The sequence below is a fragment of the Carica papaya genome, chromosome 5 (genome assembly GCF_054855325.1).
Source record: "Carica papaya isolate Zhongbai chromosome 5, ASM5485532v1, whole genome shotgun sequence".
In the NCBI taxonomy this organism is placed as follows: Eukaryota; Viridiplantae; Streptophyta; class Magnoliopsida; order Brassicales; family Caricaceae; genus Carica; species Carica papaya.
In genome coordinates, this window is record NC_142313.1 from 18,371,631 (window position 1) to 18,388,671 (window position 17,041).

At 34.6% G+C, this 17,041-nt stretch overlaps 1 protein-coding gene and 1 pseudogene across 1 annotated transcript; both read right to left on the bottom strand.

Moving 5' to 3' along the window:
• Positions 1-2,586: 2,586 nt before the first annotated feature.
• LOC110810774 (ethylene-responsive transcription factor 13-like) lies at positions 2,587-3,078 on the bottom strand. Its single transcript, XM_022037062.2, has one exon. The coding sequence runs from the start codon at positions 3,076-3,078 to the stop codon at positions 2,587-2,589; it is 492 nt and encodes a 163-aa protein (XP_021892754.1).
• Positions 3,079-16,537: 13,459 nt separating this feature from the next.
• On the bottom strand, positions 16,538-17,041 carry LOC110810776 (ethylene-responsive transcription factor 13 pseudogene; annotated as a pseudogene).

The following is a 17,041-nucleotide window of genomic DNA, read 5'->3' on the forward strand; positions in this document are numbered from 1 at the left end:
GATTTTAGAAAAATATAGTTGGAGTAGTATATATTTCACAAGTATATAATCACTTATCACATAAGAACATAAAATTATTCTTTATTTTAAAAGCATTATTTTCAATCTTGACAACTTAACATACATGGAGAATGTTTAGACTGAATTTCTCTTTCGTGGTCAAGGCGTTTAAATTAATTATTGACTAAAAAATTACAAAGCAAAGGTATAAACCCCAAAAGAGAAAAAGTTTCATCTTCATATTCTTAAAAATATATTTCTATAAGTAAAAATTGGAGGCTGCTTACGCCAGCCCCTAATTTAAAAAAGTAAAAAGAAAAAGTAGTGAGACCCAGAAATTATATAATAACTATATAATTTTTAAATTTTTATTTATATAGCACGATGCTATATATTTGATAGTAGTAAATGTAATTGAAATTTTTAATGATAATTAAAATATAATTAAGAAAATTAGAATTTTTAAGCTGATAAAATTTTATTAAAATTTTTAACCCCATAAAATTTTATGATATAAGACTACACAAAGATTAGTCGAAAGCTAAATAATTTACCAAAATTTTTGTAATTTTGTGAATCTAAAAGTAAAAAATAAATAATAAATTAGGAAATTAACATATTTTTAAAATTTTAAGTGTTATGAAGTTAAGATTCATTACACCTAAAACTTATATCAGCAGGTCCACTTTTTTTTATAAAAAACAAAAAAATTAAAAATTAAATAAAATAAATGAAAAATCAAAACTTAAAATGAATTTTCTTTTTTAAGAGACCAAAAAAAACATTTTCTTTCAAATAATTTAGGTTAAAATACTAAAATTCTCTCTATATTGTATAAAAATATGTAAAATTTCTCTAATTCTTATTTCAAAGTCAAAATTTCATGTTTTAGTAATGATTATTTGTTATAACAAATCATGTCGTTATTAAAACTTAGTATAAATAGCTTTCTATTGATATAATTTATTTCTTCGTTCCACTATTAAAAGTGATTTTATACAGACATGATTCATTTGTATAGGTTTGTTTAGTTACGGTAAAAACTTTTGTCTTAATAAAAACATTGGGCTATACAAGCAGTTTGTGTTTGTATAGGTACAACCTCGAACCTGTCTGTTAGTATTGTGAATAATTTGTCTTGAAAATTCTAAATTTGTACCCTGCTTGATCTTCACTCTTACTCAATCATCATTAACTTGTTTCTCCAAGCGAAGCTTTCTATGCTGATCTTGTTCTCTCTCTCTTTTGCTTTTTGTCTTCTCTCTTTTCTTAGGTTCAAGCTGCGTATTAATATGTTTCTATATGTATGTATGTATGTATGTATGTTATGTATATATATGTGCATATGTGTTTGTTTATGATTTAGAGGAGAATGAATGCAGAGAGAGTTGAAAAGTATGAAGGTAGCATGAACATGGTCAAGAAAAGATGCTCAGGTGTTAGGACTTTTTCGAACTGGGTATTGGTACGTAAAGTGAGCTGCATTCTTATGCTTGTAAATTTAATGTGTTATATATATATATATATATATGATAAGTGTGGCATGATTATATTGGAATTTTCTCGTATAAGTGCATGAGAAGTTAGTAGCCGGATAAGTCTTGTTTGAATAAATCAGCTTGAAAGAAAAATTTCACAAGGCAAGATCTTTATTTGACTTTTTCCTTATCTAAATCTTGTAAGTTATTATCTAAAAATATTATTTGAAATAGTATAAAAATTACTAGTTAGGGAGTTTAAGTTGTAAATTTTAGGTTAGGTTAAAAGTTGAGTCTTTTTGTATAAATAATGTTGTGAATGAGTATATATATATATATATATCTACCTAGTTATATTTATAATAATTATATTTATAATTTAATCAATTATATAAACATAAATAATATTTACAGTTTATAGTAGGGAGTCAGTCAGCATGAAGATAATGCTTTATACCAATAGAGAAAGCACGATAGTTCTTGGTACTTATCCATCCAACCTATGCAAAATGAAAATTTTCCATTCAAATGACTTATTATATCAATTAAATAATATTTTATTAAGTAAATCAGTTATAACTCCTACCATCAAAATATGTTTTGATATTGAAATCTCTGTCAGGTGCCCAACCAATTGATTTTAATTGAATCTATTTTTAATTTTTAAACAAAAAAATTCATTACTTATATTGATGCCACTTCAGTAATAAATTACTGATTATTCCTAATCTTTATTATTTATTATAATTTGATATTTTCTTCCGACAATCAACTCTACTTATATTTATTAACAGATAAAGTTTAAAACAATTAAACACATTTTAAAAATAACTTAAAAAATAATAATTATCGTTTTAAGTTGATTAACTAATTAGTAATTAAACTAATACATTGTTATTAATTTATTTTAATTAATTCTTGAAAAGATGAGTCGGTTTTTAAAAATGTTTTAACAATTTTAAATTTTTTATATTATAAAACAAAAAATTAAATATTTAAAATAAATAATAATATATATATATAATAAATGCGACGTCGTCCTGGATTTTGGCGTGCAGTCTTTTTCGCATATTTCAACCAACGGAAATTCAAAACAAAACAAACACTTTCATTTTCGACGCTTTACATCCTGATCGTTCAAACACGACGAGGGTTCCGTCGGCCGGCGTTTAGGGCTCACCCTCAAGGGCTGATAATCACAGGATCCGATCAAATGAGGAAAATTAAGCTTCGCTTTCGATCCCCTCATCTTGTAAGCTGCCTGATCGTAAGCCACCGCCGCATCCTCCGCCGTCTCATAAGTTCCCAGCCATACTCTCGCTCCGTTCTTCTTTGGATCTCTGATCTCCGCCGCGTATTTTCCCCACGGTCTTCTCCTCACCCCTCTGTAATTCGATCCCTTTGATAATGTCCCCTGTATGTCACGCATCTCCCCAGTATCTTCACTCGTTTCCGCTTTGATGATTTCCCCTGTATTAATGGTTTCAGTACGATTGGTAAGCATGGCCGCCACTGAAGCTTCGAAATCATCAGCAAGGAGATGGTGGCGGATTGATTCTAGAAGAGCTGAATCCGAAGATTGCCAGGTATCACTCCCCATTCCTTCAAAATTGAATTGAGTTGTGTTTAGGGTTTCTGTTCAGCGAGTATTGGGGAGTGGGTTGGTTTATAAAGATTTTGTGTAGGCAGTCCTGTATATACACACATATAGGTTTGGAGATACTTCTTCCTTGGTTCGTTGGTTTTCTACATTAACAATCATATTTCCTTTGCTTCTGTGAAGTTTCATTTTCCTTCACGTGGCCTAATATATAAATTTATTCGTAAAAGAATATGAATTTATTAAAAAATAATAATTTTAAAATTAGCTACCTTCTGAATTGATTTGATCAAAATAGTACGTCACTAATATACATACATATATATATATAATATATATGTATGAAGGTTGGGGTCGTTGGTCTTGTTCATTTCTTTTAAAATATATTTATTATGAAGTACAGCATATTTGGATTTATTTGTAGGAATTATTAATAAGGATAATAATCATAAATATATTTATAGAAATCATTAATTTATTTAAAATTTCTGCATTTGTAATTATTCTTTTCTCATCTTAATAATAATTTTTTTACGTGCATGACAATAAATTACGGGAAGATTTTTAGAGTTGGAATATTATTATTATTATTATTATTATTATTTAAGATGCACGTGTGTTTATTTATTTATTATTATTATTATTATACTTCTGACTTGCAGCAGAGAATAATAGTATTTGATGAAGGTCAAATAATCCAACTCGTGGCATTGAAATTCTTACTGCAATCTCTAGGTTCCAGGCACCATCGTCTTTCTGCTTTTCTTTTTCACCTTTTCTTATATCTTTTTAGTCACGTGTTATGTATGTATAACGCTTATATAGTTTATTACTGCAGCCTTTTTCATAAATATATATATATATATATAAAAGAAATTTCTCATTATATATACATATATATATATGTAGAAATTCGTAGGTATTTTTGTTTTTAAATTAGGGTTCATAAGTTTTAGCATCTTAAAATTTAGGACTTGTTATTTTGAATTAACTCCTTCAGGTATTCTCTTGATTAATGGATTTTTACACATAAGCCAAAAAACCTTCGAGGAAGAGAACTTTGAAGTGAAGGAAAAAGATTTTGGGGAGATTTTAACATCAAGGGCAAAGGAGGTAAAGCCAGAAATTTATTCTGGAGATGAATTTGAAGATTAATTCTTATATTGTTTGGATTCAAGAGTAAATTCAATTATATATACACATCAATCTTAACATATATAACGAGAACGTACGAAAAATATATATTTTAACTTAAACTCACAACTTTCTATAAAAATAAATAATTATTAAATTCAACTTTAAATACTTCAACTAAAACATAGTGTACATGATGTAAATAAGAAATTATAAATTGTTGTTGTTGGAAAGTTAATTAATAAAATTATAAATTACAAATTATTAAAAATTATTTTATAATTTATTTCATTATTCTCCCTGCTCGGGTAAATCTGATATTTGAAAATAATTTAATTCTGGGTGTACCACCGTCTGTTGCCTTGATTGTATATACTTTATTATTTTTTAATTTTAAATTTATATAATATTTATGCATTTATTTACTTGTGTATTTTTTGGAATAATCAAGTGCAAATGAAAAATAATTTTTTTAGAATATTAAAAATAGTAAATTTTCAAGCTTCATTTTCATTTTCACTGTTATTTTCTTTATTCAGAAGTGATTTATATAGTTACAAAAAAATAAAAATTAGAAGATATTTTTAATTAATTTCAGTCCCTAACTAAATCAATCCGAATTCTTTTTATATTGATTGGGTCTTCTCATTCTCAAATTAAAGTAGTCATCGGAAGGAGATATTTCTGGTGTTGAAGATATGGCATGTGTATTTTTGTTGCTCTCAATTTTTAATACTCTTACTTAGAGTTGTGATGCATTTATTAACTTCAGCATAAGTTATGAAACCATTGAAAAATCTTATTTGACCATATTATATGTAACGCCTTAGAATTTCAGAAGTTATCAGTTTATAGATATGTGAAAGATTTCAAAAAATTCAATAGCATGGACACATTCATCTAGTTTGTTTGTGTATATAAAGAAAGAAATTATGAGGGATATATAGCAATTGAATAGAGATTATCAAAATGTTTAGGCCAGGAAATTTTGAAAAACAAGTTCAATCGCATGTAAAAAAATATATATATATATATACTGGTATGAATTTAAGAATCTGAATGAAAAAGATACAAAATAAAAATTTATTAGGCGCACATCTTATAACAAATTTGTTTTTTAGAGTGTAAAACATTGAAAATTTGATTCATTGTGATAAGGATAAAACATCTTAGACAGTAAAATTAGAATAAAAAAAGTAGGAGGTTTTTCATAATATAATATTCACCAATTAGGTTACAAAGAACTTGTATTATTAAAATATAAACTACTTGTCTATGAGGAGCTAATGAACCATCATCTTGCACAGTTACTTGTTTAAATTTAAGATTTGAAGTAAAATAGACAGTGAAAATTTATTAGACACATTTTTGACAATTTTTTTTTTTTTTTTTAATGTTAAGACATTGAAAATTTTTTCAACATGATAATGATAAAACATTATGCAATAAAAGTTGAACCAATATAATAGGAGATTCCAGAATATAATATTGACCAATCGAGTTGCAAAGAGCTCATTTTGCTAAAATTTGAGCTATTCTATTAATAACAAAGTAATTAAATATGTCATCTTACATATTCCCTTGCCTAAATTTAATACTTGAAGTAAAATAGATAAGTGTAAATTTATTAGACGCACGTCATATAACAAACTAATTAATCATGTCATCGTTCATATTCATGTCATATTATAAGTTTAAGATTGAACTTAACCAATTTATAAAAGTTATTACGATTGTTATAGATTGACCTAGTGAGTATGAAAGAGTTCTATTAAGCTAGTGATACTTTTTAACATGATTATTCATTTAAGACAATTGTATTATTTTGTCCTTAGAATCAACATATTTTTGTCTTTTACCCTTTAATTCACATAAATTAGAGCATAAGAACAACGTTGTCAGTTCAAAATTAAATTAGGATTAAATTGAAGACTGAATAAGAGTGGAGTTTTATACTGAAGATTATATCAAAATAAGTCTATATTTTTTTAATGTTTAATTAGTAAACAATAACAACTAATCTAAATAAAATTTATTTTTTATTTCTTGTTGAAATCAATTCATTTTGGTTTGGACAAGTTGATTAATTATTTTGGTCCATTAGTGTTTAGACCGAGCATTGGAATTTAAGCACTCTTAACTTCTTCTCTCAAATTGTCCTTTGAGATATTTGCCAGAATTTGAGAGAGTATTATATTAAAACGGATTGTATCTTTTCTCCTATCAAGGTCCTCTTGGACCCAAGTTTATTATATATCAACTCACTTCACTTTCCACTCTTTTTATCTCTTTTCTTTTCTTTTCTTAGAGATTACACCATATGCCCTTAATGTAATATCCAGGCCTGTAAAAACGATTCGAGATAATTCTTTTTCTCTTTAATTTTTGATTTAAAATTTTGATTATTTTATTTTATTTTTATTTAATGTGAAAAAATAAATTAGGGACGAGATTGAAAATAATTTTGAAAAAAATGGGTAAAACTTTAGATTTTGGGAGTAGTTTTGAAAGAAAATTAAAAACAAAGGGTCAAAATGCAAATAAAAAACGTTCCGCCCCGTAGGATCGCCCCAGTCAGCAGCCTCGACAAACCGGGGCGCACTGCGTGACAAGGCGCGCTCATGACAGTGCCACGCGGGAGGCCATGTTGGCGATCCGCATACCTCGCGATTGGACGGCTCAGGATCAATCCCGCACGTGTGGACGACTTGGATCCGTTTCCACCTTAGGCGCGATTGGACGGTCGAGATTAATTATGATGAACGACTCATATTCGTTTTCTCCTTAGACGCGATTGGATAGACGAGATCGATCGCGATGGACGGTGTAGATCAACGTGGAATAGTTATAAATACTTCGCATCACACGAAAATCTAAATCCTAGTTGCCAGCTCCCGTCAGAGAAGAACCAGACGCAGGAGAAGGAGGCCGACCGCTAACCGTTGCTGCGCTAGAGTCACCGCCAACCGCTAAAAAAGGTAAAATTTCTCCCTACCCACTCGGAATTTGATTCTAATTACCCCTGTGGCCAAATCGGAGTAAGAGCAACGACGGGTGAGCTGAAAATCGTAGGTAAAGCCCAGCGGAGCTGCGGCGGCTAAAACCCCAAACCCCTCCGATGAGCCCCTTTCCGATTTCTGTTTCACGTAATTTTTCGATCATTGTGCTTACTGTCCTTTTCTGTGTAGGGTGGATGAAGAAAGAACCTCAACCGCTAAGGAAGACCGATGGAGCCACTGTACCAGGAGGTCCCCTCGCTGGTTGGTTTGGTTTTTTTAGAATTTCTGGCCAATCGGGCCTCTGATGTGTTTTTCTACAGGAATACAGCCAAAACCAGTTAAGTCGAGGCAAACCGCCGCCGTGAGCAGCAAAGCCGGTACTGAAACACGGTGGTGCTGCCATGCCAGAACCCTGAAAATTGACAAAAATGAGTTTTGGACACCGATTTTAGATTTTTAGGGTATTTTTAGGTGTGTGACGAGTGTTTTAAATTTTACATGAAACATTCAGGGAACTCGGTACCCGTTAGGAGACGTAATAGATAGCTCGACATCTCAAAACACTTATCTGGGTAAGGATCTCGTACCCTATTCTTTGTTACGGTAAAATAAAGCTTAACAATGTAAAATTTAATGTTTCGTAAAAATTTAGAAAACTCTAAAAATAATTACAAGTCGCTAGTGGAGGCAGAACCTGTTAGTTCACAATTATCTTGATTTCCTGTTTATTTTTCTATACTGTCCTACTTGCTTGATTTTCATTTAGTACATGTTATTAGTTTATAGTTTCAATGATTTTATCGACTTATTTGGTTATTTTGGTTATATACCGTCAGCATGAATATAGTTCAATTGATTTATGAATGTGATATAAGATATTGGTATGCGTTGTTGGTTGTTTAGTGATGAAAATTTATATGTGAAAGACTTACTGGATACCCAAGAAAAAGGCGGACGGGTCCGATACATAGAAAACTCTACTGTGAATGTTATCTTAATCGGACGGGGCCGGGAAGTCCCTTACTAGAAAGATTTGGGAGATATGATTCACCTTCATACCGGACGGAGTATCGAGGCGATGGAATGTTTGATGTCCATTATTGGACGCGGTATAGGGATGGCCGATTAATTGTTAAAATTAGTTATTAGGTTCACGAGTAGGGGGAAACACCCCTATGGACCCCCATGGGTACCAGTAAGTAGGTAAGGAAGGAAATTTATTGTTTCTTGTACTCTTATGTGTGAAAGTGAAGAGTGATATGGATACGAGTCTTTATAGATTATTTTGGAAAATTGTTTACTGTAAGTTCGGAATAAATGATCTTCTTTATATTAAATGAATTTACTCAAATTAAGTGTTCAATTAGTTGTTTTATGATTTTTACCAATCTTCAGTTTTCGTATTTGTGAATAGCGTGATATTCTTACTAGGCTAGTGTAGCTCACTCTTTCATGAACTATTTTATATCAAGAGGAACAAGATCCAGATCTCGATCAGTAAGAGGGTTGTGAGTAGTTCACTATTCAGACTCCCTTCAAGTGCTAGTGAAGGTTGTCCTAGGATGTTTACTTATTCGTTTTTTGTTTTATTTCTTTAATTTCCTTTTATCTTTTAGAAAGGACATTCCTATAATTCTATTAAGTATTCTAAATTATTATGTAAGAAATGTAAACCCTAATTCTATTAATCGTTTCTGCATTAAATTTATGAATTTTTTTTTTAAGTTTTGGATCTTTACAGTTTGTATCAGAGCCGTGTTCCTTGTAACCATTCTTTGCATAAGACTTAAAAAAAAAAACACCAAATACAAACTAACACTCAACTTATCCTTGTGAAATGCAGGTACAAGGAACTTAGGAGAGGAAGACCCCACTAAATCGAAAAACCCGGGATGGTTCACTTCGATAGAATATTGACCGACTCTTTGAGATGCTGAAGAGACTCATCTCTGCCTAGTAGGTCCGGGAGGAAAGGAGGGAGCTGCCTGATCCTCCCCCACTGCCACAATTTGAGCCACCCTTGCAGCGAGAAGACTGGAGCCACCTCAGTACAACCTTGCTCCTCCACCATACCATCCGACACTGCCACAGTATAATCCGGTGCCTCTACTGCATCATTTAATACCGCCACGGTACAACCCATTACCTCTATTGTACCATCTGATATCGCTACAAGGCCATCCGGTCCCTCCCCAGCACAATCCAGTTCATCTTCTACGGTACTTAGTTCCACCCATAATGTACCCATGCTACATTAAAAGGTACAAAAGACTAAACTCATCTACTTTTGCAGATGCATCCTCTTTTGAAGAGGTTGAGTATTGGTTGGCTGAGACAGAGAAAACCTTTACGACTCTTAAGCTAGTTCCCAAACAAAAGGTTGTACTTGCCACCTACATACTTGTAGGAGAAGCAGGCCACTAGTGAAAGCTCAAGCAGGCGACCCTGCCCGGTCCAGTCACTTGGGAACAGTTCCTGATGGCCTTTAATGCTGAGTACCTCCCAAAGCACCTCCGACGTTTGCAGGAGATGGAGTTTGCACATCTAATACAGGGTGAGATGACTGCGTCAGAGTATACTCGAAGGTTCTTAGAGTTGGGCTGATATTCCCCTGAGAGGATGATGGATGAGGGCAGGAAGGCAAGAAAGTTCTAATGGAGCCTCCACCCTGAGATCAGATAGCAGTTGTACATATTTGAGCTTAGCACCTACTCAGTCGTTCTGGCCAAGGCACAACTTGTAAAGAGGAACCTTGCATCTTTCCTCTAGCAGCGAGGAATCCCAGACCCCCGGTTTCACACTGCAGACCAGCACCCATTGCTCCAGTTCAGCAGAACAAGAGGACTAGGCCAGTGACTCAAGCTCCTCCTCAGGCTCTAGTAATAGGCCGCGGTAGGACTTGCCAACACTGTGACAAAGATCATGAGGACCGACCCTACTATTGTCTTAATAATACTTATCGCATATGTGGGAGTACCCAACATTACACGAGAGAGTGCTCGCGAAATCAGAACCAAGCTAGATCTCTTATCGAAGGTAGAGCTTACAACCTAACTCAACAGGATCCTGAAACCAGCCCGGACGTGATACATGGTACGTACACTATCTGTAATCACCCTACATATTGTTTGATTGATATTGGTGTTTTGCATTCGTTTGTCTCACACACTTTTACATAAAACTTAAATATATCACCGGAAAGACTTGATTTTATATTGTTTATATCTACTCTTGGAAGTAAAACACTACTAGAGAATATTATATACAAAGCTTGTGTTATAAACATAGGAGGTAGGAAATTGAGTGTGGACTTAATAGAGATTGACACGGAAGACTTTGATGTAATCCTAAGAATGAACTAGTTAGCAGCATACCACACCACCATAGATTATTTTCATAATAAACTTCTATTCAACCCTCTTAATGAAGAGCCATTTACATGTTAATAAAAATTTTAAATGTTATTTTCTCATGGTAATTTCTTCATTATATAGTGTTTTAACCCTGTTTTTTTCTCTACATTAGGCAAACCTAATAAAGAAGTTTGCATTCAAGAGATCCCGGTAGTTCGAAACTTCTCGGATGTATTTCCTGATGAACTACCCGGACTGCCAGTAGATAAGAAAGTTGAGTTCACTATAGATCTTCAACCTGACACCCAGCCTCTGTTGCCCCTTATCGCATGAGCCGTGTTGAGATGGAAGAACTAAGAAAATAGATCAACGAATTGTAAGGTAATGGGTTCATTCGACATAACATATCCATTTAGGGTGCTGGAATCACATTTACAAGAAAAGAGGATGGGACGTTACGATTGTATATTGACTACAAGGATTGAATCGAGTTACGATCAAGAACAAGTACCCCCTCCTAAGAATTGATGATCGTTTTGATCAGTTGCAGGGTGCTCAGGTATTCTCCAAAATAGATTTGTGTTCAGGTTACCACTAGGTAAAGATCAGGGCAGATGACGTTTCTAAAATAGCTTTTAGAACCAGGTACGAATATTATGAGTTTCTAGTAATGTCCTTTGGACTAACCAACGCATCAACCATTTTATGTACTTGATGAACATGATTTTAAGAAAATTTTTAGATTAGTTCGTCATTGTGTTTATCGATGATATCTTAATCTATTCAAAGAGCAAAGAGGAATATGCTCACCACCTGACTCAGGTTTTACAAGTTCTTAGGGAGAAAAAACTGTATGTAAAATTGAGCAAGTGTGGGTTCTGACTTGAGCAGACTACCTTTTTAGAACACATTATATCAAGGGATGGAGTATTAGTAAACCTAAAAAAGATTAAGGCAATGGTTGGATGGGAGAAATTGACATCGGTTAAGAAGATTCGTAGCTTTTTGGGAATGACAAGTTATTTTTGCAGGTTTGTAGAAGGATTTTCCAGCCTGACCGCTCCTTTGACCCGACTCACAAAGAAAAAAGTTAAGTTTGAATGGAACGTGAACTGCGAAAGGAGTTTTATAGAAATCAAGAAGTGGTTGACTACTGCACCCGTGTTGGTTTTACTGGTGGGACATGTGGATATATAGTATATAGTGATGCTTTCTACATAGAGTTGGGTTGTGTTCAATGCAGCATGATAAGTTCATAATCTATTGATCTAGGCAGTTAAAGAGTCATGACAAAAATTACCCCACCCATGACTTAGAACTTGTCGCCATTATCTATGTCTTGAAGACCCGGTGCCACTACTTGTGTGGAGAGACTTTTAAGATTTTTACTGACTATAAGTGCTTGAAGTCCATATTCATTTAGAAGGATCTGAACATGCGTTAGAGGTGTTGGATAAAGCTCTTCAAGGATTATGATTGTCATATTTTGTATCACTTAGATAAGGGCAATGTAGTAGCTGACGCGCTCAGTAGAAAAAGTGCATGTATGTTAGCTCACATAATAGTTTCTGAATGCAAAGTAATAGGGGCTGCACAACATATACGACTTCAGGATTTAAAGAGAGTTGCATGTTTGGCCTTCTTGACTGTCTAACCTGAATTGATTCAGAGAATAAGAGAAGCCCAATTAACTGATTCCACCACAGCCGCCCTCAAGAAAGATGCAGAACATGGAGTACATCCAGAATTTCGAGTCTCTGCCGATGGATTGCTCAGGTTTCAAGACAGGGTGTGTATTTCAAATGAAAGTGAACTAAACATTATGACAAAGGCTCATAACTCTAAGTTCGCCACACATTCCGGAAGTACTAAAATATATCAAAGTATGCGACCCCAGTTTTGGTGGAGTGGGATAAAAAGAGAGGTAGCCGACTTTATTTTCAAATGTATAGTATGCCAACAGGTTAAGGCAAAACATCAACACCCAGGCAGGTTACTTCAGCAATTACCGATTCCGGAGTGGAAATGGAAACATATCACAATAGATTTCGTAACAGGGTTACCTAAGGCACGCTCAGGACATGATACAATTTGGGTAATTATCGACTGGCTCACTAAGTCTTCTCACTTCTTGGCTATCAAGATGACCGACCCCTTGGACAAACTATCAAGAATGTACATCCGAGAGATAGTCAGGTTACATGGGGTTCTAGTGTCAGTAGTATCCTACAGAGACCTCAGGTTCACTTCTCGATTTTGATATAGTTTTCAACAAATTATGGGAATGAAACTATCCCTTAGTACCGCATTCCACCCTCAAACCAATAGACAATTAGAGAGAATGATTCACACACTAAAAGATATACTCTGAGCTTGTGTTCTAGACTTCGGGGGCCATTGGGATGATCACCTGCCTTTGATAGAGTTCGCTTACAATAACAGCTACCAGGCAAGTATTAGTATGGCTCCGTACGAGGCATTGTATGACCGTGCAGATCATTGATCTGTTGGGAAGAGGTGGGTGATAGAAAATTATTCAGCCAAGATCTTATGGAGGAGACTACAACAAAGATAGTTAAGATCAAGAAGAACATTCAGACAGCTCAGAGTAGACAGAAAGTTATGCGAACTCCCGGATGAGGGATTTGGAATTTGAGAAAAGTGTCAAAGTGTTTCTTAAGGTCACTCCTTTCAAAGGGATCAGTAAGTTTGGCAAGAGGAAAAAATTAAATCCCTGGCTTGTTGGACCATTTGAGATCTTAGATCGGATTGGTACGACTGCTTACAGACTAACACTACCTCTAGAGCTATCCAAGGTTCATAATGTGTTCTACGTATCTATGCTACGTAAATACAACCCAAATCCCTCATATATCTCGCCCCACAAGTTCGTTTTACTCTAGGAGGATCTATCCTATGAGAGGGTACAGTAGGCATTATAGACTGAAAGAGTAGAGTACTCTACAACCAAGAAATTTTATCCATCAAGGTCCTATGATAGAACCATATGCAAGAAGAGGCCACTTGGGAATTGGAATCAAGCTTCAGGGCTCAGTACCCCAAACTGTTCAACTGAGTGAGGAAGTGACTAATTTGAGGGACTAAATTTTCTTAAAAAGGAAAGAGTTGTAAAACCCGGGCCTAAAAAAAAGACTCGAGATAATTTGGTTCACTTTAATTTTTAATTTAAAATATTTAATTAATTTATTTTATTTTTATTTAAGTGAAATTTTGAGAAAAAATGAATTAGCGACGAGATTGAAAATAGTTTTTGGAAAAATGAGTAAAAATTTGAGTTTTGGAGGTGTTTTTAAAAGAAAAATTAGAAACAGAATGTCAAAGTGCAAATAGAGAAAGCTCAGCTACGTAGGACCACTCAGTCAGTAGCTTCGACGAACCGAAGCACGCCGCATAGTAAGGCGCGCTGACATCGGTACCACGAGGGAGGCCACGCTGGCGATCTGCATGCCCCACAATCGGACAACCCAGTGTCGATCCTGCACGTGGACGACCTGGATCCATTTTCATCTTAAACATGATTGGACGATCGAGATTAATTGCGATGAACGGTCTAGATTCGTCTCCTCTTTAGACGCGATTGGATGGACGAGATCAATCAGAATGGACGATCCAAATCAATGTGGAATGGTTATAAATACTTCACATCATACGAAAACATAACCCTAACTGTCAACACCCACTGGAGAAGAAGAACCAGACGTTGGAGAAGGAGGCTGACCGTTGACTGTTGCCACGCTGGAGCCACCGCCGATCTCTAAAAAAAGTAAACCCCCCCACTCGGAATTCGATTCCAAGTACCTCTATGGGTAAATCGGAGCAAGAAGAATGGCAGGTGAGCCAGAATCCGCGGGTAAAGCCCGACGGAACCGCTGCAACTAAAATCTCAAAACCCCTCTGATGAGCCCCTTCCCGATTCTCATTTTACTTAATTTTTCAATAATTGTGCTCACTGTTCTTTTCTGTGTAGGGTAGCCGAAGAAAGAACCTCAACCGCGAAGGAAGACCGGTAGAGTCGCTACACCCGGAGGTCCGGTAGGTTCGATATTTTTGAGATTTTCTGACCAATTGAGGCCCTTAACGTATTTTTCTGCAGGAATACAACCAAAACCAGTCAAAATCGTCCAAAATCGGCCAAAACCGGCTAGGCTGAGGTGAACCACCACCGTGGGCGGCAGAGCCGGCCCCGGAGCACGGTAGTGCCATCGTGCCAAAACCCAGAAAATTGGCCAAAATGAGTTTTAGACACCAATTTTGAATTTTTGGGGTATTTTTAGGTGTGTGACGAGTATTTTGAATTCCACATAAAAAATTTAAGGAATCTGGTACTCGTTACGAGGCGTAGTAAACAGCTCGACATCTCGAAATATTGATATGGGTAAGGATCTCTCACCCTATTCTCCGTTACGGTAAATTGAGGCTTAACAATGTAAAATTTCATGTTTTGTGAAAATTTAGAAAATTCTAAAAATAATTACATGTCACTAGTAGAGCCGGAACCGATTAGTTCACAATTGTCTTGATTTCCTGCTTATTTTCCTGTACTGTCCTACTTGCTTGATTTTCGTATAGTACATGTTCTTAATTTATAACTTCAATTATTTTATCGATTTATTTGGTTATTTTGATTATATACCGTCAGCATGAATGTAGTTCAATTGATCTGTGAATGTGATATGAGATATTGGTATGCGTTGTTGGTTGTTTATTGATGAAAACTGTATGTAAAAGACTTATTGAGTACCCAAGAAAAAGGTGGACGGGGCCGGTACGTAGGGAACCCTACTGTGAATATTACCTCAATCGGGCAGGGCTGACAAGTCCCTTACCGGAAAGATTTAGGAGATATGATGCACCCTCATGCCGGACGAGGTATCGAGGTGATGAAATGTTTGGCGTCCATTATCGGACGGGGTATGAGGACGGCTGGTTAATTATTAGGTTCACGAGTAGGGGGGATACCCCTATGGACTCACAGGGGTACCAGTAAGCATGTAAGGAAAGAAAGTTATTGTTTCTTCTTCTTTTATGTGTGAAAATGAAGAGTGACATGAATATGGGTCTTCATAGGTTGTTTTGAAAAACTTGTTACGATAATTTTGGAATAAACGGTCTTCTTTATATTAAATTTACTCAAATTAAGTGTTCAATTAGTTGTTTTATGATTTTTATCAATATTCAGTTTTTCGTATATGTGATTAGTGTGATATTCTTACTGGGTTAGTGTAGCTCACACTTTCATTAACTATTTCAGATCAATAGGATAAAGATCCAAATCTTTATTAGCAAGAGGGTTGTGAGTAGTTCACTATCTAGACTTCCTTCAAGTGCTAGTGAAGGTTGTCCTATGATGTTTAGTTATTCACTTTTCGTTTCATTTCTTTAATTTCCGTTTATTTTTTAAAAGGGACATTCCCGTAGTTCTATTGGGCATTCTAAATTATTGTGTAAGGAATATAAACTTAACTTTATTAATCGCTTCCGTATTAAATTTATGAATTTATTTTCCTTTAAGTTCTAGGTCTTTACACTTGAAATCATAATCTCTTTCACATTTATATATTTATGGGGTTTGACAAAAAAGTTAATAAAGGGTCTCCAAGTGTTTTGTCAAACAACAAATGAATTTTCCATAATACTAATCTTTCGAAATTGCTACTTCTTTTTGTTTATCTACGATGACCATTTCTAGTCTTTTGAAAGGTAAACAATTACATATATGGATTTTTTTTTTATCACTGTTGCTAAAAAATTGAAACAAACTAATCAAGGACAGGAAGAAGAAATTTTATAGGTAACTTGGATAAGTGTTGGAGATTCAAGTTTTGTTTATTGTAAAAACATAGAGTACTTCTCGTGGCCTAAGAAATAAAAAACAAAAAACTAGTCATCCCTAAAGCATAAGGTAGATTTTCATTGAAAGAAAAAACTAAACTCATCACTACTAGTTACAATTCATTTTGACATCAGAGATCCACCCTCTGATAACGAACAAGACCAAGAAAAAGAACAAGAAGAGGAAGATTCTGGTGACCGACGCTTGTTAGTAACTCTAACTGGCTCAAAGTTAAATGCATCGGAGCCAATGAGATGGGGAAAGTTGAGCTTAGCCTTGGCTCCACGCATCTTAAAAGTGGCTTGGTCATATGCTAGGGCAGCTTCCTCCGGCTTCTCATATGTCCCCAGCCATTTTCTAGCCCCTTTTCTCTCAGGGTCTCTGATCTCTGCCGCGTATTTTCCCCATGGTCTTCTCCTTACCCCCTTGTACTTCATTATTGATCTCCTCATATCACTCTCTTTCAAATTCGATGTGGTTTCGTCCCTACTATTACTTCCTGTCCTTCCGGAAAACACCATAGTACTGTTATTGTTAGATTGAATAGTTTCATGGTCATCATCAAGAAGATGATGGCGGATTTCTTCTAGAATGGCAAGCTCAGAGTTATAGGGTGGATTCAT